Source organism: Mercenaria mercenaria, chromosome 18, assembly GCF_021730395.1.
Source record: "Mercenaria mercenaria strain notata chromosome 18, MADL_Memer_1, whole genome shotgun sequence".
In the NCBI taxonomy this organism is placed as follows: Eukaryota; Metazoa; Mollusca; class Bivalvia; order Venerida; family Veneridae; genus Mercenaria; species Mercenaria mercenaria.
Genome location: NC_069378.1, coordinates 53,581,420 through 53,609,247, shown reverse-complemented (window position 1 = coordinate 53,609,247; position 27,828 = coordinate 53,581,420). Strand labels below are relative to the sequence as shown.

The following is a 27,828-nucleotide window of genomic DNA, read 5'->3' as shown; positions in this document are numbered from 1 at the left end:
CAGAGAGAATGGAAATCTATGACCATGCACACGATTTTGTAATAAAAAGTTTATTGCTCAGGCGCCACTCGATGCAAATGCTATTTTAACTGATATTACTTTACTGAATATGCTTTCAGGTTACTATAATATAATAGCACTAAGTCTAGTTCAGTAAGTCTTAGCACTTTTTATTTTTAGACTCGTTCAAAAATCGCTAAAGGAACACGCAGCCAATTTTCATTAAACATATACGCATTTCCTTTCCTGGGTATGAAATTACGTAACAATTGTCGGTAAAAAATACAAAGTGATGCGGCCATTATAACTATACATCCATCTGAGTCTGATTACTACTTCCAGTCTTCCATTTTTACCGATATTTTCTCTCAAGCTGTAGAATACCAAACCAAAGAATTAACATCGATAAGAAAAGATTCCATATGAAAAGATATACATTATTTCATAGAAATCCGTCAAATAATTACTGCATACTGAAGACATGTGGTATGCGATGTCATGAAAACTTTACTCAAACAAAAACAATAAGAGATAAAAATAAGCTGTTAGTCGAACCCAACGACATAAATCTATTTGGAAGTTCTATATTGACTTCAGTCTGGCATTACTGCAACTACGTACTCAAGTGGTTTCTAGATTCCGAATTGTAGTAACCATCCATCATGTGATCGCCCCTGTACTCGAGTGGTTAGCCGCTGACTTTAAATCACTGTAACCTGTGGGGGATGGGTTCGAGCCTTGCTACCGGCCATATCTCTTTATGTTAGAACGGTTGGCAGATTCTTACGGAGGACGGGAGCTTTGTACTGGTTCTTCCCAGGAGCGATGGTTAGGTAAACTGCCCACCCGACATACAGGAAGAACTGTTGAAAATGGGCGTTAAATCCAAGAAAAAAAGATTTTTCCGTCATGAGCGAGTTTCTTGGCAAGGAAACTTACTTAGTCATGAATCCCGAGTCCAGCACTTAATTTTGTTTCGGTTTAACGTTGCATCGACACATTTATAGGCCATAATTGTGGCGACTTTCCAGCTTTGATGTACGAGAAGAAATGATTCCAGTTGATTCAATCGCATGCTTACTAGATTCTCAAACACATAAAACTTTATTACCTTTATAACTTGAGTTACGTATATAAACAGCGCATTTATGTTTAAATCAATTTTTTTTTTCAACATGAAAAGTCTCTGACCTAGCGATAAAAATACACATGTTGTTTAGGATATGTGTAACTTTACATCTTTTGATCTTAAACTTATATGCACCCGCTGACTAAATTTGCATTTTGTAGTGAGTGATATTTTTTTTTTCAATTTGTCACAAGGAATTTTTTTCAATTAAAGAAAAAAATATACGTGAAATAAATTGAGATAATGCGACCTTAATCAACAGCTATCGAATGGAAAAGTTTTGCACACATAATGTAATCTGGCCGAGTGGTTGATGTCTATTCTGTACCGTTCTGGATACAGTAGAGATTGTAAATAATGTTTGACTTGAAACTGATTCTGAGACACGGCTAAAAACTGCAATATCATCAGTTTTTAAAAACCGTAAATACATTGCAAGACTGACTTTTCAGTTTATGTGTTGTTTAGGCAATTAACGGGAAAACCCCACATAACATAACTTGTCTCGCGTTTTGGGCGGAGTTTATGTAAATGACTATTACAAAATTAGCCACTCACGATAAGAAAATCGATATCAGTCAGTCACTCCATGTGTATGGTGCAAACATTGAATCGGCGCACTATTCTGAAATTGGCAGTAATTAGGTAAAGGATTACTTAAGTGGCAGGGGCCAGTTTCGCATTTGGCCCGGGTACGTTTTTTAAATAAAATAGACATATGTACTTTACAGGCATATATATTCAACTGGTTATTTATGATGTTTATAGAACTAAGGATTCCTGCGTACGTGTGATTATTGTGTAAAATAAATATGTGCATGTATCGATTTTCCTAGCTCCATGTAGACGGTCGGGTCTAAAACTTTACCTGAGGTAACGGAAGTCAGACGAATTGGAAACGGTCCTCCATCCATCCAGCTTCAGCTCAAATTTGCGGAAAAAGTAAACGGTTATGTGATACTTTTCTTCCCACCATTATTTTCGTCTGGTCACATGGTTTAAAAATATGCATGTGTTTTAGGTCAGTCATTTGCAGATAATACGGTTCAGGTCGCGCAAGGAGTGCATTTTGGGCCATTTTTGTCTAAAAATTTAGTGTCCTGAAACCTGCGTTTTACTCGTTTTTATCACAGAAGCAACAGAATCGGCAGACTGAAAATGTCACATAATGAAGTGCTATGTCTATGCGAGACATTCGCTCAACAATTGCCTTGAATTTGTCGAAATTGGATTTTTTATGATTTTTTTCGCACTGGTATCAGCGCAGAGTTGTGGAGTTTTCAAATTTACTGTCCCTTGCCCCCATTATTAGAAAATGTATGAGATACACTGACATAATATGTGTATAAGACTGAAAATCATATACAAAAAATATATGATTAAAAGGTTAAGTTAAAGGTCTTGTTCATTATAGTGTCACCCCTGTTGAAAGGGCCAGCCAATTTGGCTAATGGGACACCTTTATTGTGCGTATCAATTACCTCCCAACTCCTACTACTATGCCAGGCGCCAGGCGGATAGAAATAGGTAACCATTCATTTAACTAGCTCGCGGCTCACGAACTGGCCTTTTCAGAACGAGTCGTATTACAAACATCCCTCGGATGAACGCTCCCCATAGGGCTCGAACCTTTGACCCCTCGATCCCGAGACGGACGCCTTAACCTCTAGGCCCCGGTGACCGGTGAATATATTACGATGATAAAATGTAATGAAGCACATATTCTGTAACAGTAAGTATTTAATCATTCTTTTTGATAAAATTAACAGATCAAATTTAGCAAATAGAGTGTTGTCGGGTATATTGGGACACCTAACAAACTTTTTTAACCTTGATTTTACATATGCTTGTTTCGGGACAGGACATGAAAATTCTGAATTTCCTATCAATTATCGGTCAGATAATATTTGGCCCCGGTAAAGGCATATGACATAATGACTGAACACGATGATTACCATTTTTGACACATTAAAAATTGTTGACGAATAAAATCCATTCTCGCCACTTATATTAACGGAACGGTCGGATATGTAATAGAATATTAATATTATATATTATATTATACCAGATTTATATCTTAATTGAATTCACATTATCCTCGACCGGGATTCTTCCGGTTTGAACTGTCCCAAACGGACATTATCTTCGACTGAAAAGTTTGTGACCTTACGGACACGTGTAACTCTCCCAAGTGCTCAAGTTTTGTTTGTAAATGACATTGATTCCTTACCTGCATCTATCAGATCTTAAAAAAAACTGACAATTTTAACGTATGGATCTGTCAATATACTCAGTAGCCTAGTAGTAGAGTGTCCGCTTCGAGTGCGGGATGACTGGGTCTCGATCCCCGGCCCCGGAGACGTGCAAAATGGTACCGGTAGCTCCCTTGCTTGGCACACAGCATTGAAAGGGTTGTTCCAGGAGGTATAATAAGCACAGTTAAGTATCTGTTACTGGATACCTAGTTTGTTGCACAAGAGCTCGTGTTGTATGTTGGATTATATGCGACGTTAAATAAAGCTTACCTTTACCTTTAGTCATCATGAATAATATAAAACGACCTCTTGCTTCGTATTATCTACCTATTTCGCAGAACGGCGAGCTATCCATATTATGCAGCGTATTTTGAATTTTCGGTCTTTATGAAACAAAGATCAAAATAGTATTCCCATTAAAAACAAGACAAAATAAAACAAAAATATAGCTTATAATCCCATTTTTTAATAACAGAAAATTTACAATGATTGCGAGCACAGCTATGTTTTGAACACATTAGTCATCAAACTTCTGAAACAGTTAGTGGTGTAAGTACGATATGTCAGTGTAAGTACAAACACATGAAGCAGTGTGGCAGAAAGCTATAAAGTACCGAACGTATCTGCAAATTACCAGTAAACAGTGGACCTTCAATAAAGTTTATTACTGAAATTAGGATTTCAATTCAAGCCATATGTACAAATTTTGGCATCTACATAAAACGTGCGTGTACTATATTGAAAACGGCGATATCTGTGCCTAGTTACTTTGTGTACCTGCAGGCAGTTCCCCCACTAGTATGTACAAGCTGATAAAATGTTTTATATTTCAAGACGTATTATGTACGCCTGCATTTAGAAAACCCATATACGCATAACAATACGCGTCCGCTGAATTTTGTGTGAAAAAAAAATGATTTGAGTTTTCAAACATGATATGAACTGAAGCTGCACAATTATGTTCATGAATTTTGACTGTACCTTCAGTCACAGGTATTAAATGTATTAAATGTTAAACCTCTCGTGTTGATTGTGCCTGTATCTGTTGTAAAACATAAATATATTTTTTCAAACTCAGATATTGCATAACGAATCATATACTGAAACTGTTCCCTTTACTTACGCTATCTTCAAAATAATATATAGCAGTAAGTCACTTTTAAAAGCAGCATTCACAGGAGACTGTTACAATGTTACTAAACTAGTATAATCATAATTCAGTATTTTTATTGTCTGAACAGCTATTCTGAAGTGCAGTGCTTACAGTGAATATTACTGTTATTAACGCTACATTATTATATCTCTACATATTGTAAAAAGAAGCCTTATGTTGCGTAAAAAAACTGAAGTTTATTAACTGGTACCATCAGCATCTAAGAAATGCAGACATATATCCTGATGCGTGCTACGTAATGAAAACGCGAAAGACAACGAAAATGCATGAGAATGTTAACAGAGTACTGTGAAATCATTAATATTCGTGGGGGACTAATTTTCGTGGATTTCGTGGTTGAGTCAATCCACGGAATTTAATCCCAACAAACAAGTAAAATTCCAATTCATTTTATGTTCAAAAGTTGAAATCCACGATTTCATATCCCCACGAAATTGCGGTTTTGAACAAAACCACGAAATTTCATGCCCACGAAATTAAACGATTTTACAGTAATTTGTCCCAGAAAAGCTCTGAAGAGGCATGTAAACAAATTTCATGTTAACATAGAACTCGTAGTATGACTGTTATAAACTCAACGTCTATCAATCACTATCGTCATCATCATTATCTAACACACGTTCCACTCTGTCTGCAGCATATTGCATTGTCTGCCTCAGTGCAATTAGAAGTGGGATGTTTGTCTTAGTGTCTATATTGAAATCAACTTCATAATTCTTGACCGGATGTATTGATGCCTGGTCAATACTGAAAACCTCACTTGCAGTTTTGACCGCTTCCTGTACCTTGACGCTCCAAAACATATTTGTAATATCTCTTTCTACTTCGTCACAGAGTTGGTCGGCTTTTGTAAGGATCAGAATCCTAGGAATATCTGCAAAACAAAACCAGACCTTTAGCAATATTTGTTTGTTTCTTCATTTAAGAGTTGAATATAGAAATACATGCATTTTACTGGAAGTCTCCTGTGAAAAATGCGAATTGTAAAGCGGTGTTAAAACGTTTGGTCATAAGTTGACGATTGTATTGTTGAACTTTTCTAAAAAGTATATTTGTTTGATTAGAAATATCTGCAAGACCACATCACTGTAATTAAAGATGCAAAACACGGTTAATAATTTACCTTTCGGTATGAATATAACATGATAAGTTTGTGTATTAAATAATCGATTAAATCTTCAATCTCAACAAAACTAAGACTGCCCATAAATTTCATGCCTGAATAATTTACCCGCGATTTGCTTGTATATATCTGTATACGATATCGACCGAGTACGAAGTCTTTCTCTGTAGGAAAGACTACGCACGGGCTTCGTGTGAACATCGCAAGCGCGAAGCGCTCGGGGTGTTTCGAGAAGCCCGTGCGCAGGTCTTTCCTACAGAGAAAGGCCGATGTCGATATCCGACTTACATACCGTTATTCCTTCTCAAAATGTCCTATTTGTTTAACTATTTGCCGGATATATTTTCTTGCCATTCCTCACCACAAACCTATCTTGCGGGGGATACAAATTAATTGAATTTACTTGTTAGAATCTGTGTTGCTAAATATTCAGTTGCTTAATATTTAACTGAAAATAATGTTTTGACTGGAATATGCTCGAAAATGGTAAATTGTAAAACGTTTTTGTCTGCCTCAGTGGTAGAGCGATTATTCAATCTTAATTTTGATTAATCATGATTTTGATTTCACAGACATATCTTTGTCTCTCATCTTTTAAGGCATTGTTTGGAAATTAGGATTTTTTCTATCTTTTAATCATGCATACATGTAAGAAGAAATGTTAATAAAGTTATTTTGAAAATCCGTTTATTTACCACTGACTATTTTATTTGGTAATCATGAGCAATCATGATAAAATCACCATAAAAGCATGATATTGAAACACATCTATGTGTTTAATAGATGCCATTTCGTCACTTTTCACGTGCTCAGGTCCGGGTCAGAACAACTAGTCCCCAGCACGAGAATTCTTTTGTTCAAAGAGGTCTTTCAGAAAAATATAGACCTCTGTCTAACAAAAGAAGAGGTATGTAAAACATTGTGAAAAACTTTAATCTAATATTCAATAGTTTCAAAACCTGCGTAGAAATCGTATCGCTAACATGATCGATAACATAATGTCACACAAATAGTTTTTGTATTACTCCGCAAGAAATATCTTACGTTCTCGCTTTATCTTGTCCTGCAGATAGCTGATTTTCTGTACATATGCCGGTGGTATACCAGAATGGATCGTTTTTGCATTCACCACGAAAATTACACAATGAGTCTGGTCTCCGAACTCCGGATTGCGTCTGTAGTGCTCACTAGACTCCGTAATTGGGCTTGCAGGATTAAACTAAAAAATTCAATATGTGACCTTTATCTGTCATTTTGTACACTGTTTTATAGTACTTGTACAATCAAATTCAACCAATTCAAACATTTTTTTTCATATACACTTGTATTTACATTTATTTGGAAAATATAAATCTTAACAGACAGAACCCTGTGAGTTTTAATTACGCCAGATTATGTAATTAGTGCTTCTTTCCCTTGTAACTTTGAAAGGTGGATATAAATTTAGACTTACCATCTACGATTGAAAACCTTAACTGGCATCCTTCAGCCTATATATCACTTAGTTCATGAAGCCAAAAATCGTTTATGTAGTTGAGCAGAATTTCATTTTTGTATTGTTTTCTTACCTTTTAAACAATTGTGATTTAATACTGGCACAAATTCATAATTTTTTGTTGGATTTAACGTCGCGCCGACACATGATAGGTCATATGGCGACTTTCCAACTTTAATGGTGGAGGAAGACCCCAGGTGCTCCTCCGTGCATTATTTCATCACGAACGGGCACCTGGGTAGAACCACTGACCTTCCGTAAGCCAGCTAGATGGCTTCCTCACATCATAAATCATTGTTTGATAAGAACATGGGAGGGTAAATATTTTAATGACTTATTTTAAAATATGATTTCCTGATTACTTCTGTTTCGTTTCTACTTTCTTAATTCCTGTTATAGCTTGTATAATTTTACCTCACATGAAAAGACTTAGGTAGAAGTAACAATTTTACATCGTGTAATGTCTGGAATAATACATTTAACGACGAACGTACTTTATATCCTTTCTTGACATGTCCTTTAAGCAAGCAAACGATATCTTCCGGGTGGAATCCGTGTCCTACAGTAGGTTCAATACCCATGCAGTCTAATAGGCGATACTTTTTCAGTAGACTTCGCTCAGTGAACCTGTCAAGCTGTAAAACAACTTATCGTTATGCATTCATTCGTTAAAATTAAAAAAAAAATCATTTAGAAAAGTTCAGACATAAACCTTAAAAAATGAAATATAATTGAAAAGCACTTTTATGCATGTCTTTTAGCAAACTTCTCAAAACGGAATGGCAGCATTATGTATTAAGTATTTTATAAAAGGCACTTTTTGATAAAGTGTATACATGTAAATCTCACTAATTATCGTGTGTTATCGTGTGTTCACTACACGGTAATTTTCTACCTATCTAATCAAATTTATTTTCGTTCGGTGGAAGCGCGGGTTTTTTTTTATAATATAAATAAGCATTAATACAGCCAATATAAATACAACAACAGCTCGTAGACATTAACCTTTGACCTATTAACCCAAGCGTTTCCGAGTTATTGTCAAGAAACTGTTTTACTGTTGCTCGTCACTGTGACCTTGACCTTCGACCTACATATCTAAACATACATAGAGTAACTTGCTGGTCAAGACCAACCTCTCTATCAATTTTCATGATCCTCGGCTTAAGCATTCTTGAGATATCACCCGGAAATCGTTGAACTGTTCCGGGTCACTGTGACCTTGATTTCTGACCTACTGATCTCAAAATCAACAGGAGTCATTTGCTGGTCATGACCGACCGCTCTATCAATTTTCACGATCCTATGCTCCAGCATTCTTGAGATTTCGTCCGGAACATTGCTTCCTGTCAATGTGACCTTGATCTTTGACCTTCTGATCTCAAAATCAATAAGAGTCATATTCTGATCATGACCAACCTCCCTTTCAACTTGCATGATCCTTGGTCCAAACATTCTTGAGTTATCATCCGAAAACCGTTAAATGTTCCGGAGATACTGTGATCTTGACCTTTGACATACTGATCTCAAAATCATTAAAGATCATCTGCTGTTGATAACCAACCTCCCTATCAACTTTCACGATCCTAGCCCCCAAGAGTTCTTTAGTTAGCATCTGGAAGCAGCTTACCGACAGACTGACCGACATTCAGACAGACAGACCGACCTGCAAAACAATATACCCTTCCTTCTTCGAAGGGGGTCATGAATATTTACATCTAGTGTCCAGCTGGAACTTGATTCTCCTGTTGGTGCCGATGCACATTTTCTTCCTTTACCAATACTTAAAATTGAATTGATAAAACTCGACTTTCCTGCTCCCACCGGCCCTAGAATCAATAGATTTGGTTTCTTCTGGGGATCTAACTGGCGAATGTCTGATAAAATAGACTGTTCAAGCTGAAAGAGATGGAGACAGGGAGTTACTTGCATTGTAACAACACCGTATTATGTAAGACTGTCGAAATGCAGGGAATTTGAAGTTATTTGATATGACAGGGCTTCCTGTAAGTTGATTCTGTTAATTCTGTGACATTAAGCCTTAATTCTTTTGAGATTGGTAAACTGATTTCTATTTTACTGCCCCCATTTCCATCTAATGTCCTTGTGTTTGGTTAATAATATCTGTCAAAAGATTTTTTGAAAACAGAGAATCAAACAAAGCAAAACAATCGAACGCGGTTTGAATGAGTCTGCACATGACAGGCAGTGAAATATGCAACACCTCTCAAGCCCCTGTAAAATTTAAGTAGGTTTAGCTCTTTGCGTATATACGGTATACAGACCTAACGGTAATAGTGATATTTTGTTATCATGAATTATTTTTGAACTGCTGTCAATGAATACTAATTTTATTCCGGTAAAGTTTCTATAATTTAGACAAATGCTAGATCATTTTTATTTTCAATATCATTGCAATTTCAATACGAAAACAAACATTTTCTCCGATAAATTACATTATTTTGTCTGTTGGCATGCGAATACTATGTTTTCCAAATTAAGAAATAAAACGGTTTAAGACCATAGCTATTTGTCCTTGGCTTGGTTTAATCAAGAAGTGATTACTTGAAAGATGTTCCTCGTTTTGATGCAGTGAATTCATGAGTGAAGGACATCCAGTAAACGACATAAATATGACATAGTAGATACATTTAAAAATTGAATTCAAATGTAAAAATATGTAGTATGTCCTGTTTGGATTCAGTGGTTGAGTTTATCATATTGCGGTCAAACGTTGACGATAATCTGTACATGTACATATTTAGTAAACACAATTTTAAATATTTAAAATACAACATGAAAAAAAAAAATTTCGTTTTTGAAGAAACAAACATTAGGTGTAAAAGTAGCATATTTCTTATTTCCTTTCAAGAAATAGCATTATTTTTATTTATAATTTTTTAACATCGGGGATACAGTAAAACAGAACTGTTCGACATGTTTAAATCTTGAAATATCATCTAAACATCTCAGGGGGTCAGATAAAAGATATACTATTCTAATAATGTTAGTTTTTTAAACATCCTTAAAACACTTTTAATCGGTACTGTTGCGAGAAAATACCGATAGAGTTCGTTTGAAATAGTTTGCAGTATTTAAATATTTGCTAAATGACATTCACCGTTGCATTCCAGGTTGACGGTTGCCTCCATGGTCTGTCTGTCAGTTTCTTAGGCGGAGGAGGTGGAGGGGCTGAAACAAAAACAGTAGTTGACACTATGGTTCTTTGTGAGTTCTACGATTTTAAAGATAAAGTTCAAAAATACTTAATCGATATTATTTAGGACGGTTTATTTTAGTTCAGCAGGAACACGAAGGTATTATGGTTGCACATCGCAAGTTGTCTGTCAGTTGGTCAATTGTCAATTTGTCCGTCCGTCTATAAATTGCCACTTAAATCAATCTTTGACGCTTTGCCTCAATGAACCTTGGATAGTTTCCTATCAAAATTGATCAAAGAATTTATTTCATTTTAGAATCCTGGTCGCGTGTGAATTCTGGCAAAGAAAATGATAACTTTCAAATTCTTCCCCAGAACACAAGCTCGGAGCGTTGAACTATCTGAAAAAAATAGCCACTTCTTGCAGTCTTTTCCGGGACCAAATCAGTAAATTGACAATTGTTTCGTACAGTCATGTATAAGTTGTTCAATTTTTATGCAAAACAATTATTTCTTCTATGAACACTTTTTTTAATAGTTATGGAACCGTTCATTAAAAGAGTTCATATTTTTACTGAATCACAATAGTTGGCGGTATTGTGGGATTCTAACCATTAATATCAGGTAATTTCTTAAAACATACAATGTTCTTCCATTAAGAAACGAATTCTCAAAACAATAAACTTTAAATGATCATTCTTTACGTAATGAGAACCCTAGAAAACGACAATCCCTAGTTCACTTCATATTATTTGGGCCAAAGCACAACTTTTATACTTATATCCGAGCGCTAACAAAATGCTATAGTCATAGTTTCCTCAGATTTTGGCATACTGTCAAATATGCAACTGGTTATTCCTGCAAAATTAAATCTTATACACATACACACAAACATGTTTCATAAACTGTATTTAATATTTTCAGTTAAATCTGCGATCGAAAAAGTCAATAAATCTAACTGACCTAGTTGGTAACGATTTATTAGGCGCTTCATAAGGAAAACAACAACAACAAAAATAAAAAATAAACAACAACTAAAAAAAAAGAAAAAGAACGGTTTAAGATTTATTGTCTATTTAAAGTTTCAGAAGTCCATAAATCAGTCGAGCAGAAGGTCGAAGAAAATGTTTCGGTATAATTGAAAACGAAGGACGGACAATTTACCAGATAAAATAACTAGCATTGAACATTCTGACCAGGTGAGCTGTTGCAAGTTGCAAGAATTCTATACAATTTCTGTATCTTTATTTCCCAAAAGTGTGTATCAGACAAGAAGGTAGATTCAACTAGTTAAAAATGATTCAACAAATAAAATGTGAAAATGGTAACAGTAATTCAACAAAATTCTACAAATGTAGAGATGTGAACATTTTTCTTATACATTCTCATATAAAAAAGATAAATCATGCACATCTAAAATGACAAAATGATATAATTTCTTACTTGAAGGAGATCCTCCCATACTTTCCAGCAGATAGCGTATGTGTAAATACAATATCATTGAAACGTCTGTTTGCAGTTACTGTAGTAAAATGCAGTTCGGGAATTCTAGTCCATCTTATAAAATCATTGCTTTGATTCTTGTAAAAAAAAGCAGATGAAGTAACATTATGTCTTAAATTGTTTGGAGTGTGGTATTAACGGGGATTTTTTTTTCATGAAACCCCCCTAAAATCGCTTTAAAACAATTAAAACGACTACATCTAGAAACGAAACCCTTTGTTCATACATCAATATATTTAAAACCTGATAATTGCAAGAAACTGCACTTTTTTGATTTTTTTTGGTTTTTTTTTGGGATAGGTCAGGTTTTTTTCACGTTTTTACAATTACAATAGTTTAAAGAAATACCGCTTTTGAGACACTTTTTTCAATTTAATTAGCCCCCCTCTTTTTAAAAATCCAAAGCTACCCAAATTAAAAAAAAACCAATTTTAACAAATTATTGTTAAAGCATTAGTAAAATTGTTTAAACGTTTATAAAATTATTTTTTTTGATAAAAATACAAGCCCGGGTCTTTGACTTATTTAAATTAATAACTACTTATTAGCCCTTTAAATAATTTAAATACTTTTGATATAATTTTTTACAAAAAAAATATATTTTTTTAAAGAAAGAAAAATTACTGATAATAAAATCCTCATTATGTTACAAAAAAAAACGGGAAAATGATGGCTACTTTTTTATCTTGGGAAAAAGAAATAAAAGTTTTTTAAAAAGACGGGGGAAATTTTTAGATATTCACAAAGCAATGTTCCTTTATTACCTAAAAAAGGTTTTTAACACTTCCGGGATAAATTATTGGGCCCGGGAAACCCTTTTAAATAAGGGACCTCCTTCAAGAACTGATGCAGATTAGGCCCATTTTTTTTTCTATCCCAAAAACTAAAAAAAGTGAATGTGACAAAAAAAGTTTCCCAATTAAAAAAAAAACTAAATCAAAAACATTTGGAGAAAAGATTAAAAAACTTTAGTTTAAAACCAGCTAAAAAAAAACGAATACAAATTTGGGTTTTGGGGGAAAAAATCAAAAAACGGGGGGGGGGTAAGAACCCCCAAATAAATTGGAGCGATGAATCGAAGAATTAAAAAACCCAATAAAAGAAAATTAGGAAACGAAGAGTGAAGTTAATGAATTGTGATACTTGGTCACTGATTTATTTGACATGCAACTTTTAAAAATATAAAAAAGGGAGAAAAACTTGTTAACCGTTATTAAAAATTTTTAGTAAATACTTGTTTATTAAATTAAAGAAAAAAACGGGAAATCTGTTACTGAAAAATTTGAAAAAATAATTTCTGAAATAAACGGGGACAAAACCCCGAAGACTGAAAGGGATTCCACAAAATTTATGGGAAAAGATAAAGGGAAAAAAATTTTTATAAAAAAAGTTTGAATCATTTTTGAATAAAAAAAAGATTAATAGTACCATACTTTTAAAAGGAAAGGCTTAGTAAAAAAAATTTAAAAAATTTAAAAAAAGAAAATGGGGAAATATTTTACAGCAAATAATACTTATACTTATTTAAAATAATTTGCAAAGGGTTGAAAAATTTAAAAAAAACAAAACATTTCTAGAAAAAAATACACCAACCGAACATAAAAACTTAAATAAAGGGACTGTTTACTTTAATTTATATGGGGGTTTAAAGATACCAAAAAGCAAACAAAATTTAAAAAAAGGATCGATTTGCTTAAGCAAACTTAAAAGGCTTTTGAAAAAAATTACACCCAAAAGACGAGGGGAAAAATTTTTAAATTTTAAAAAAAATAAAACAAAACCCGAAATTTCACTATTAAAGATTTTAAAAGAAAAATTCAAGGCTTTTAAAACAAAAACTTTAAAAACCCACTACCAAAAAGTTTTAGAAAAAAAAAGTTATTAGACGAACTATAAGAAAAAACAACTTTTGTAAAATGGAAAGGTTCAAAGAAAAATTTAAAATTGGGTACCGTTTAGCGACTTTAAAAAATTTTAAATTTTGAAATAAAAAGTTTAATTATATAAATGGCAAAAAAAATCTAATTTCAATAATAATGGAATAAAACAATAGATCAATAATTTTTCCTTAACTAAACGTGCTGTTACAGAAAAATTAAAATTTTGGGAATAAGACTGGGGTTATAATTAAGCAGTGTTTTTTTGTTCAGCTGCATTTCCTTTTCCAGCATTCCAATATTTGTAGCAGTTTCTGGGCGTTCCTCAGTAATTACCCAATTTAAAAACAACCAAAACTGACACAAAAAATTTTTTTAAAAAAACCATCCCACAAAATAAAACAACTTTTAAAAAAAGCACGGATTGGGGAAAATAAATAAAGAAATCCAAATAAAGTTACAGGAATTTTTACAAAAACTATTTGAAAGCAAAAGAAAAAAATTTCAACACCCTTGAAATGCACAAAAGGGAATTAAACTTAACGGGTATAAAAAGAAAAAAAAAAGAAGGTTTTATTAAAAATTTAATAAAGATTTTTTCTATAATTTTTAAAAAGAAAAAATTTTATCAAAAAGGGGAAAATTGCATCAGGAAAAAATACGTTTTAGATATTAAAAAAAAAAAACCCCAAATTTTTAAAAAATTCCAAACCAAAACACAATTGGGAAAATTTTAAAAGGATCCAAGCGGAAAAATTCATATAACTTTTTTTAACTTGCTGCTCAAGAAACCCTTTCCCAAAAATTTTTTTTTTTTTTTTCGCTAACAACTTTAAAAAAGTCAAAAAAAATGTTATCTTCTGCAAACATTTTTTGGTTTCTGCCTTAAAAGTTTATTTAACTAACGTAAACGTTTTTACAAAACAACTCACGACAAGGGGTTTTAAAATGACCCCGGTGGCATATACAATCTTTTTAAAATGACATATTATAAAACCATATGGAAAAACCCCAAATTTAGGATTGTTTATGTTAAAACCGACCCCCCAAAAAATGTTTTAAAAAAACTTTAAAAAAGAAACAAACGGAAGAAAACAAAATTTTTTAATTATTAAAAACCTCACAAAATTTCATGAAGAAAGGTTAAAAAGAATTTTCAAGAAGTATTAAAATTTTAACATTTTTTAAAAAAATTTAGAAAAAATGACTTTTTAAAAACTTTTTCAAAAGATAAAAAATAAAACAAAATTTTTCCAAAACAAAAATTTCATTATGCGTTTTTAAAGATTTTTTTCATAATATATTAAAAAAAGATGGGTTTAAAAGAAAGGAAAATAAATTATACCAAAATTATCTACACTTTTTGGAGAAAAAAAGAATCCAACAAAAAATTTATAAAAAAATTTTTTAAAAGAAGAAAAGTTATTTAAAACAAAACTTTAAACAAAAGTTTCGATGAAAAAAAAATCATGTCATTTAAAAATTACAAAAAAGCTAAGACCTTTTTCTTCGTAAAAGAACTTTATTTTAATGGGGCGTGGTTTTCATTAACTGAAGAAAAAAAGCTGAAAAATTATGTGATTGTCCCAGACCAAATAATATTTGAACAATCCCAAAAAAGTTTATTTCAACCGATTGGAAACTAATAAGGGAAAAAAATAAAAAACACTTATGCAGCACCAAAGACCTTAAAAATTTAATTCAGGGGAATAAAAAGTGCTGCAAAGGAAAAAACCCAATTAAAAGTGGAATATCAAAAAACCAGCGGAAAAAGATATAAATTTAAATATTTTAATTCATCTTTAAAAATAATTTTTAAAAATTTTTTAATTTTTTTATTTTTTTTTAAACCTTTTTTCCCCTTTGTGATTTTTTTTTTTTTAAATATAATAATAGATGGAAACGAAGATTTTACAAAACAATATTATAAAAAATTTGAAATTAAAAATTACATATAGACAAGATCCGAAAATCAATTATATTTAACTATAAACGACTCTTATGAATACTTAAATCGAACTTAAAACTTTAAAAGTATAAAAAATAAATTTTTTTTTAAAAATAACTTTTGCAAAAAGGATAAAACGATACAAATATAAATCACTTTTTTTAAATAAAAAGGCTTTAAAATTTTTAACACTAACGAAATAAAAAAAACTTACACAAGCTTTAAAAGAAAAAATAAAAGAATTTAAATTGGATTCTAAGAAGCGCGGGAGAAAAGTCAGTTGATCCATTTAAAATAAATATAAGTAAAATCCTTGGGCTGTTTCAAGTTATTTAAATTCCCCAAAACCCAACAACACCAAATGAAAGGATTAATAAATATAAAAAATGATGAAATAAATGTTTTAGAGGTGTCTTTTAGTTTAAAAAAATTTCCTGTAACAAACCCTAAAAAGATTTCAAAATAAAAAACAATAAACACTTTATTATACGGGAATTTAAATTTCCTTTTACATTAAATCAAAAAACCAAAAAAGAATTTTAAATGAAATATAAATTAATATATTGGTTTGAAGAAAATAGTATTATCAATTTACATATCAAAATATCAATACGAAGAACACTGTGACATTTTCTATTACAATGATAAAAAAAACGGCGACTTAAATCACCAAACCCAAGTCCAACTTTATTTTTGGAAAAAATTTTAAAAATTTAAATTTTAATAAAACCAAAGATCAACATAAAAAACATTTTTTAAATCATGTTTACAGAATTTTTCAAAAGAAAGAATATTAAATAACACAAACCAAATTTTTTTAAATTTTTAAAGGTACCCAAAGGGTGAAAAATCCAAAAGAGGGAAGTAAATAAAATTTTAAAAAAATTATCATAAAGGTTTAGCAACCTTTTTTTAATTTATTGTGATTTTGAATCAATAACTAAAAAAGTTTAACTGTTTTAAACCACAACTAAATCTTCATTTTACTGAACCCATAACAAAATCAAATAATTTTGGTTACGGCTATAAGTTTTTGTTGTTATGACAAAAATAAACTAAACCAACCCCGATTAAGAGGACCTAATGCAGTTTGGGAAGTTTATTTAAAAAATGTTTTAGGAAAGGGAAAATTGAAAGAAAAAATTTTGAGAAATTTAACAAAGAACTAAAAGTCTAAAAAAGATGAAAGCGAATTTAAAAAACAAAATTTTTGTCATACTGTAAAAAGAATATATAGAAGGGGAATGTCAGGAACGCCCCGGGGGCCGCATCCACCATACGTGACTTGTCATAAAGGAAATTCAGGGAAGGCTCACTTTAAAATGTAATATTAATTTTAAAAAAACACATAAAATTCCCCGTTTTTTTTCATAATTTTAAAGGTTATGACGGGCACTTTTTTATGCAACAAAAGGAAAATTCAAAAAAAAATTTAAAGTTATTCCAACAATAGAAAATATATGGGATTATGATTTCTGACTTGACTTTATTCATTTCGTTTATGTCTCAATCATTGGAAACTTTTAAAAAATATTCCAAATTTTAAAAAATTATCCCAAAAATTTGATTGTGAAAACATTATTTATTAAAGCAAAAGGGGTTTTTATCCATATGATTACATGGGTTTATTAAAAAATTCAAAGAAACAAATTTTCCTTCTAAAAGAAATTTTATTCAATTTTAAATTTTAAAATAAAATTTTTTTATAATGAATACGAACATGAAAAAAAAATTTTGGAATAAATTTAAAATAAAAACAATGGGAAAATTCATGATCTAATTTAAAAAATGACGATAAATTTTTGCAGTATTCAAAAATTTTAGAAAATTATTTTGGGGGTACTACAAAAAAAGACCTTGTCATTTTTTGGAGTCCGGGGGTTTGCTTGGACAATTTAAAAATGACGAATTAATTTTAAATTTTTAACTAATTGATATTTTTCTTTTATTGAAAAGGGACGAAGGAAAAAGTTTATTTTAAACAGAACTAAAGCAAAAATAAAAATTTTGAAAATTTGATCCTAAACTTAAAGCAAATACATTTTGTACCTTACGCCAATAACCTTTACGGTTTGGGCTAGTGTCAAAACCTTTGCCCTCTGGAAACTTTAAATTTATATCCGAACTAACTTTTTTAGTTGAATGTGATCTTGAATATCCAAAAGAATTACATAAAAACCCACAACGATTATCCTTTAGCCCCTGAAAAAATAAAAATACCAGATCAATGGCTTTCTGATTATATAAAAATATTAAAACAGAATTTGAAAATAGGAAAAAGTAATGTAAAGAAGTTGGTTCCAACTTTAATGAAAAAACAAAATTATGTAGTTCATTATAAAAATCTTGAACTTATACACAATTAGGGTTAAAAGTAACAAAAATACATAAAATATTAACTTTTGACAAAAGCCTTGGTTAAAAAAGTATATTATTTTAATACTCAAAAAAGTTTAAAGCAAAAAATTCATTTGAAAAGGACTTTTTTAAGTTAATGAACAATTCTGTATTCGGTAAGAACGATGGAGAATTTACGCAAGAGGGTTAATTTTAAAATTTTTAACACATGATGAAAATATTTTATTAAAATACATACCCAAACCTTCATTTGTTAGTTCAACGATGTTTAACTCTAACCTTTTTGGTATTCATAGAATAAAAGAAAGTTTGTTATTAACAGACCTTTTTATGTTGAATGTGCATTCTAGATTTATCAAAATATTTAATGTATGATTTTCATTATAATTACTTTAAAAGAAAAGTACAAGGGTAATTGTAAATTATTGTTTACTGACACTGATTAAATATGTTGTGAAATAAAACCAAAGATGCGTATAAGACTTTTATAAGGACAAAGATTTATTTGATAATAGTGATTACGATAGTAATTCAAAGTTTTATTTTGATTACAACAAAAAGTAATTGGAAAATTTAAAGATGAAGCTGCCGGTGTAGTAATTGTTGAATTTGTCGGATTAAGAATAAAATGTATTCTTATTTATTAGAAAACGAAGTTAACCATAAAAAATGTAAAGGAATTAAAAAACTTTTTGTTAAGAAAACAATAGTTCATAAAAATTACAAAGATACTTTGTTTAATTCAACCCAAAGTAATCACACTTTAAAAGTTATTCGTTCTGATAAACACAATCTTTCCATTTAAATGTTATAAATAAAACATCTTTATCATGTTATGACGATAAAAATATATTCTTGATAATGGTTTTGATACATTAGCTTATTCTTAAATTAATTAAAGTTTTTATTAAAGTTTTTATAAAGTTTTTTTTAAAGTTTTTATTAAATTATAGAACCATAAATTGTTAACTGAATATTTTAAACGTTTAAAGAATTAATAGAAATAACATCATTTTTTTAAAAATTTATTAGCATAATAATAGAAATAGATTCATTATTTTCTGTTATTTTTTAAAATCGTAATTTTGAAGAATTACATTTTCTTTATTTTTTAGCTGTAATTTACTTCTCCTTTTTTCTAATTTAAATTTGCATCAACAAGAAAATTAAAATGCAATTAAAATTAATTCTTACATTATTACCTTTTTGAACTAAACCAGGACTAGCATTACATTTTCCATTGAAATAATCCACCATCAGTATTTTGGGGTTTATAACTTGTTAAAAACAATGGAGGTTTTCTTATTAATTGCCTTTCTATTTTGTTTTCTATTTTAATTTATTTTTTCCCTTTTATATTTTTGAATATTCCCATTATATTAATTATTCCAGTTAAATAAAAACACATTTTTTAATAAGTTTAATTTACATGTCCTTTTTATTAAAATAATTTATAATAGTTTTGTTCATTTACTCTTTGATTATTAATTTTTAGTATTTTTATACATAAATCATACAACGGTACTTTATCTTGTAACATTTTAATAAAAAAATAAAACAATATATCCGCAAAGCATACTTGTTTTGTCTTGATATTGAACTTTGTTGTATTTTACATTTGGTATATACTGAATTACTTCTTTTGGTGGGGGAATCCAAATGGATCGAAATACAAAGCATTTCTCAGAAAAAACCTCGGGTTTTTAATCAAAGTACATATTATTTAAATAACAAACCCAATGTGTTCCAGACCAACAGAGTCGTCCAAATTTATAATTCCCACTCGTCCTTTTTTTTAATTTTAGTAATTATTTCTACTAAATACACCCCTAAAGTTTTTATTTTTAATTGGTTTACCCATTTTCAATTTCAAAGTTAGAAATAGGTTGTTTATAAATTTTATTTTTTTTTTTACTATAGGAATTCGTCTGAAAGGTCTTCTCTGAGAATCAATCTGTATACCCTGACCAGTCCCTTACCACTTAACAAAGATGTAATCAAAGGTATCCCTAGACTAGCAGCCAACATACCAAAAAAACCCCACCGTCTTGTTTTTTTTTTTGTTAATTTAATCACTCCAGATCCTACAATTGCTTTCTTGATTAGGTGTAAGATATGGTAATATCATTTTTCCTTATCATTAGCTACTGAAATCATACCATTTCCAAGTATTTTACTAACACCATTACTGGCTAACCCAGACAAGCACCAATGCCTAGAGGGGCTAATATTTTTGGAGCTATTTTGCTGCCATTGGAAGAATTTTTTTCCTAACAACACCAAAGCTCCTAAAAAATCCACCATTTTGACCTTGACGGGACATTTGTTTCTTTGAAATTGTAATTTCTAATCCCTTCTTTTTTGCAACAGCTTTTTAATTTGATTAATTTTTGTGTTTTTTGTTAAAATAAAGGGAAGTTTCCACGTAATTGTTCTTGTTTTAATCTAAAAGTATGGGGAATTTTGTTGTTGTAGGCTGGGGCTAAATTTTCTTTTGTCCATCTGTAAGGTTAATTTAATATTCCCATATAATTTGATGACATTATATACTTTATATTTATTTTAATTTATATTTATTTTATTTAAACAATAACAAGTTTCATTACCAATAGTAATTTATTTCAACTTTTTCCCCTCTACAATACAATTGCAAAAACCCACGGACATGTGCTCCCGGGCCGAACATTTAATTTAGCTGTTAATGTAATGTGTTTAGGATCTTCTGTTATTGCTTCCTTTTTAAATTCCAAGTTAAAATGAACAAATCCAAACAAACTTTGAAAATTTGATCTTTTTAGCAGACTTCCAGTAGTCATTATTTTGTTTATAATAATAATTAATTACATCATCATATATTCTTGAATATACTTGTGTATTCTGTTTCGGGATAAAAAACACCATTACCACTTCAAGAGGGACAAAGCTCAAAATACAAGTTTTATCACTGCTGCATCAACTTTAAATGTTATCTAATAAATGTGGATTCCGTCTTTGTGCTATTACTTTTATCAGGTCGTTGTAAATAAACAAATACATGTTGTGGTTTTGTTACACCAGCTGTTATTCTAAAAGTTATGTCCGTCTGTCTTTGTACCCAGTTGATTGCGTCAATCATTTCCCAAAAGGTATGACCATCTTGTTTTTTTAAATCTTTCAGTAGCAATTAGATCAAACCCAAAAATCATTAAAAACCCAAACGTGGAAAACCCATAGAATTAATTTTTGTTACAATTACTCTACCACATCAGCAGCATTAGCTCTAAAAATTAATTCATCATCATCTGTCACTGCAGTGTTATTTGAATTGCCCTTGGAGGTAAAATATTAGTTTCTAAAACCCTGAAAAAATGAATAATTATTTTAATGGTTTTTTAGTGTTTACCTCTTTAACCACCTTCGATTAATGTTTTTCTTGATGCAAACCCCGAATTATATTTAGCTTCGTTTTTCTGCTCTCAGCAGTATCATTTATATCTAAATAGAAAAATTTCATTTTTTTCCAGTTGATTTTGATAACTTCAGATAGTTCAACTAAATTTTTTAAAATTTATTATTTTGTATAAATTATTACAATCAATACAATTTTCCATTTTGTTTAACCACTAACTGATCAATTAATGAAGCTGCATTATTAATTAAAGCAATTTGATCTCCAACACATAATTATTACCATCAGCAAGTTTATTTGCTTTAAAATTTACTTCAAAATAACCATTAAACCAATCAAAATATGACTTCTATCATTAATTGTTAAAGTGATATCCGTTTTTTTGTTGCTTAACATTATTTCCCAAAACAGATATTAAAGCTGTATCTAATTGAATAGGAGTTAATTCATATTTTTTCGCAATATTGTTTTGTTCTAAACATGTATATTTTAAATATATTATTTTATTTTTTATTAAAGTTAAAACTTTAGTTTTTATTTTATTTTTTATAAATTAATCTTTAAATACGTTTTTGTTGAGTTTAAAGTCCCAGATCCTGACAATATTCTTATTTATTCTTATATAATATCCTCCTCAATATTATTTTTATTATTATTCTTTTCTTGTAATTCCTTGGCAATTAAATTACCAACTCCCGGGAGCAGTTTTCTTTTTAATTTTTTTCAACAATTTTAGCTGCAGCTAAATTTCCAACTTCTGTTCCAACCTTTTTTGTTCCACTTTAAGTGCTGCTTTTCCTGCTGTTTCCAAAGCTTTTTTTCCAGCTGTGCTAATTGAGGATTAAATTTAATTTCGTTAAAGTGTCAAAGATACCTGTTCCATTTATGATTTCTTCTCCCGTTTGAGCATCAACATAAATAAATAATTCCTTTATTTTTGTCATAAACTTTTTTGTACATTATATAAAACTAAAATTTATAATTTCAAATTTCTTTTAAAATTAGTGTAAAACTTGTTTCAACCCTCATTAAAATTAAATTATTATCTACCAAATACATCTGTAATATATATTCTAATTGAATTTATAAAATATTTATTAATTTCAGAATATCCAACTCTTTGTGGTTCTTTTGTAAAATGGATAAGCCCCTTGTTAAATCTGCAGTACTTAAAGCATAGATAATATCACTGAAATTACCATCAACAAGTGAATTAAATCAATAAGATCAAAAAGAATGTAAATTGTATCCACAGAGTTAGTTAAATTTGGTGTTTTATTCCCCATTCAGTATTTTCCAATTTTTTTTCTCAAATCCAAGCAATGTATGAAAATTTGATATTTCCAAATCCAACTTAAAATTATCTGTAATTGAAATCAAAATCTTAAAACTACTTAAATCAAATTCCAAACTTATTGGAGCTGGAGCAAAATTTTTGATTTATCAAATTCATAATCCCCCATTATTTATTAATTTTCCCTAATATAATATTAATATCTGTGTAACTGTAAGAACCATTTGTAAATATAATATTTTTCCCCAAACCTTACCATTATGATAACGAATTCTTTTATTGTCATATTCATCACTAATATTATGCCAAAAATAAGTCATAGTGTTAATACTACCAAACCGACAACATAAGTTTTTTTTTTTATCTAAAATTAAAGAACGACTAAATCTAATTGTAAAATCACTCGGAGTAATTTTTTAAATTTATCTTTAACTGTTCAGAACTTAATACTATTTTTTGTTCCATTATATAATTATCAAACATACTTTTTAATTAAAATTTAAAATTTAAGAAAAATAATTTTTATATAACATTTTATGTTGTTCTGGTTTAAAAAAGAATTCATTTTTAATAGTTCATCAATTATTCTAATACCTTCATTTTTTTAGTTCTTCATTATTATTTCCAGCATTAATTGAACCACAAATTAACTCTAAAGTCATTAACCAATTTTTTTTTTTGGATTACATGGACAAACGCATAACCTTGTCCCCTAATTAAAATTTTTTTAAAATTTTATAGATCTTTTATTGATAGGGAAACCTGACTTTTCTGTTAATTCTTTAAATATTTTATTGAATGAATTGAATGCTTTTTCTTATTTGTTATATCTTTTATAATCAAATCAATTAAATCATCATCTACTTTAGTGTTTAATTACTTCTTTTCCAGTTATCCCATCCTTAGCAATTAACTTATTTTGCCATAAAGTTTATTTAAAATTAAAAAATTAAAAATTACCATATTTTTCCATTTGGTGAAAATTTATATGGTTATGATGTTTTATTCCTTTTCCTGTATATTTTTGTTTCTAGAATATATTTGATTACGTTTCTATAATTGTTTATAATTATCCGACTTGGCTTTAATTGTTTTCTGTTGCTTTAATCAAGATCTGTGGATTTTTCATTCTGGATATTGCACCAGATTCATTACCCATTTTTTTTATTTCATCTGATACATTTTTTATGATATCCTCTACTTCTTTCCTAGTCATTTTTTCAACAGGGTTTTCAGATTTGCTGTGAAAATTTTTTAAACACTTCTTGCGGTGTTTTTATATTTTTTTTATCTAAAAGATCTAAATCAATATCTTTATTAAAATTAACTGTAAATTCTTTCGGTCTTGCTCCCAATTCTTCTTCTAATTCTTCAAACACATCATCTTCATCATCCAAACCCATATGATCTTCAGGAAATTTTTTTTCTCCGTTATAATCTTTCAGTATTTTATCAACCTCTTTTTCGTCTAGTTTTTGTGGTAATGGTTGTAATGGTTGTAATGGTTGTTGTAGTTCCGGAGGTGGTGGTTCTTCCATTATCCCTGTCAATTTTTGTTGTCGTTCTACTTCTTGTATTTTATCAACAAAACTTTTTGGAAGTAACGCTAATTGTTGTTCTATTCCAGGTAAGCTTTTAACTGACTTGTAATGTTCTTTTTGACTTTCTATTTTTTCAGTAATTTGGGTTATAAAATTTTAGTGTACATATCTCGATTTGTAGCTTTTTTTTTATTTTTTCTCTCATTATTTCTTCTCTAAGATTTCTCATCTTTTGTCCGACTATTTTTTTTTCTTATTTTCATTTCATTAAGTTTTGATTGCAATTATATAATAATGTAAGATAATGTAAAATAATTTTAAAATAAGGGAAGATAATGTAAGATATTGTAAAATAATGTAATATTATATAAATGGAAATTCCAAATTATGAAAAAAAAAATGATAAATCCAATAACTTTAAAAAAATTTTATCCTTTTATGCCAGATTCATGTTTTTAGAATGTTAATATGTGGATCGTCAGGATCTGGAAAAACAAATACACTAATGCATATACTTCGAAAACCTCTTATATATTATGATAATTATACTTGTTGCTAAAAACTTAGAACAATCTAAATATCAAAATTTAATAAATCACTTAAATCAAATTGCAAAAAAAAAATTAAAGTAGATCCAAATGAAATACTTGAATATTTAGCGATCCCGACCAAAATGAACCTTGTGAGAATCTTGAATCAGAAAACAAAAAGTAGTAATATTTGATGATTTTGTATGTGAAGATAAAAAAGTTCAAAATGAAATAACAAAATACTTTATTCAAGGGCGTCACAAAAACTGTTGTGTTATTTATTTAAGTCAGTCTTACTATAAAACACCAAAAGAAAAAATTCGAATTAACTGTTCACATTAATTTTACTTGAAAGTCCAGGTAAAAAGGAAAATAAAAGGGTTTGTGATGAACAAAAATAATTCGTGATAATTTTGCTAATGCAACAAATCAAAAATATGATTTCTTAAAATTTGAAAAACCAAGGAAGTTTTTAAGAAAAACTTGACTGGTAATATATAATAATTATATAAAGGGAGTTTTTTAATGATGTAAACAAATTAAAACAACCTGACAGTATAAGTAAAGTTAAATTTGATATTGATTTAAGGATTATGCTACTAAAAAGCAATTCAAAAAGCTTAAAAAGGGAAAAGGAATCGTATCTTTCACAGAAAAAAGGAACTTGATAACACAATGAACAGAGCATTAGATATGGGAGGTAATGAAATAAAACAACCTAGGAAATCCAGATAAACCCAACGATGCAGTTCCAAGACGGTTTGTGTATAAAAAAATTCAAAGTGTAATAGATGACTATAAACTTGAAGACATCAAAAGTATAAAAAAAACACTAAGTAGAAGTAAAGAATATTGAAGAATTTAAAAAAAGATTTTAAACAGAATTCATTATTAATTAATCAATTACAAGGTAAAAATTTAAGAAGAAATGAAAGCTATGACTGAAACTATAAAGAACTTGAAGAGAAATCTATTTGACAGATACAACATAAAAAAAGTATTTCGAGTTAATTTAAACATTTTATTCACTCAAGTTTTAAGAATTAAAAAATAGTATGATTAAACATGAAGAAATAAAAGACAAGATTATTTTAAGCTGAGAAAAAGTTACAAAATATGTATCAGTTAGAAATCAAACAGAAATAAATAAACTAAATACTGAAATGACAAAAGGGGAAACAAGATTTACTCGATACATTTTCAAATAAATTTGCAGAATATAAATCTGAACTGGAAAAGCAGCTTCACAAAGAGGTGATGATCATGATACAGCATTTGGTAACCTTAAAAAAGAAATTAATTCTAAAATAGATGACTTTAAAAAACAAATTCGAAAATTTGGGTTAGTATTGTTGACAACCGCACAATTTAAAATAAGCAGAATTAAGTAATATTACAAAAAAATTACAAGAAGATATTAATGAATTTAATGATAAAATTAAAAAAATAATAAATGATCTGGACTCTGTATTGAAAAATCAGCTAAACAAGAAGAAGCAATTAAAATTTAAATTTAATGATCAAATTAATGAAAAAATTAAAAAATAACAAATGATTTGGACTCTGTAGTTGAAATAAAACAGCTAAAACAAGGAGAATCAATCACTGCTAATACCAAGTAATTACTGCTAAACTAAAACAATAACCGCTAAAGTCGAAGAAATTAAACCCCTAATACCCAAAAAATTACAAAAGTAAAAAATGTTTTCTTAAAACAAGAAACACAATTAGCTAGAACAAAAGGTGTTGTTGACAATTTATCTGCTTCTGAAGTTGCCACAACAAAACGAGTTTATATTTAGCTGAAATAATTCTTAAACTTAAAAAGAAAAACAGGAAATAGAAGAAAAACTAGAAAAAGTAAAACATGAAGTGTTTCTCTTTGAATACTATAATAAAAAATTTTTTGATTATGTAAAAATGAAAAAGTATTTTAAACCGTCATGGGGCCTGGATATATTCAACATATAAAATCTGGCGGTCTGGGCTATTTAAATATATTTCAATTAAGACCTGAATTATCGTAGATTATAAAGATTTATAAAACACAAACCAAGAATATAAAATAATGACTAATGTGACTTTGAAGGGTGGGGTTTATAGCCGAAAAAACTGGAATTTATATAATAGATATTAATATTTTATTAACGGGGGCCAGGCCCATAGGTAACCAGATAAACCGATTAAAAGCCCAATATCACATTTTAATTTTTGGTGGTGGAATGGGAAGGTTTCGGGATGGTATTGAAAGATCTAAATTTTTTTGGTAAAAATTTAGCAGTAATATAATTTAAAAATAGCAGCTGAGGCAGCTGAGGACTTTGACACTGATCATGTTAATCCCATGTATAAGAAAAAAATTAAAATTTATTTAACACAAGGGACAATGTTTGACATTCATCCTTATAACGATTCAACATCTACAGAAGTAACATTTTCACTTATGAGGGATAGTTACATTAGATTCTACATATCGGATGAATCTATACCGGATGGACGTGCCGATATAAGCAAACTTTTGAATTAAAAGCTTAATTAAAGTTTTAATTACTATGTGTACCCTGATAATATACTTACTAATTCAAAATAAGATCAAAGACCAGAGGCTTTGTACATTTTATCAATAAAAATAATTTATAAACGTTTAATCATATTTTACTAAATGCTTTAACAATAATTTGTTAAAATCTGGTTTTTTTAATTGGCTAGCTTTGGATTTCTAAAAAGAGGGCGGCTAATTAAAATTGAAAAAAGTGTCTCAAAAGCGGTATTTCTTATACTACTTACAATACTACTACTCAAACTTCAAATATACATGTACAAGGAAAGCATAACAAACCGAGCGGATAAAGCGTTGCGTTTCTAGATGTACTGAGCATATTACTCTACTTTTAAAATCTGTAAAACGTGTAACATGACTTTCTAAAGAATAAAATGGTAGGAAACTTAAAATTGGGCTGAACATAAAATATCTATTAAAGCGAATGGGAAAAGTCACTTTCAATGAATATCTTAAGGTCTTTAACGACATATAAGCCGTGCCATGAGAAAAC

At 29.5% G+C, this 27,828-nt stretch overlaps 1 protein-coding gene across 1 annotated transcript; it reads right to left on the bottom strand.

Annotated features, from left to right (window-relative positions):
• Positions 1-3,831: 3,831 nt before the first annotated feature.
• On the bottom strand, positions 3,832-11,864 carry LOC123539183 (interferon-induced protein 44-like). Its single transcript, XM_045323694.2, has 6 exons — positions 11,780-11,864; positions 10,298-10,368; positions 8,893-9,075; positions 7,671-7,811; positions 6,726-6,900; positions 3,832-5,432 (listed from the first exon to the last, which is right to left on the bottom strand). Exons 1-6 carry the CDS (start codon positions 11,835-11,837, stop codon positions 5,143-5,145), a joined length of 918 nt encoding a protein of 305 aa, XP_045179629.2. The 5' UTR covers positions 11,838-11,864; the 3' UTR covers positions 3,832-5,142.
• Between the last annotated feature and the right edge of the window lie 15,964 nt (positions 11,865-27,828).

Coding starts and splice junctions, on each gene's coding strand:
- LOC123539183 (XM_045323694.2), bottom strand. CDS start 11,837: ATGATATTGTATTTACACATACGCTATCTGCTGGAAAGTATGGGAGGA. Junction 9,076..10,297: donor CGTCAACCTGGAATGCAACG/GTGAATGTCATT, acceptor CATCTCTTTCAG/CTTGAACAGTCTATTTTATC. Junction 5,433..6,725: donor GGACAAGATAAAGCGAGAAC/GTAAGATATTTC, acceptor TTTGTTTTGCAG/ATATTCCTAGGATTCTGATC.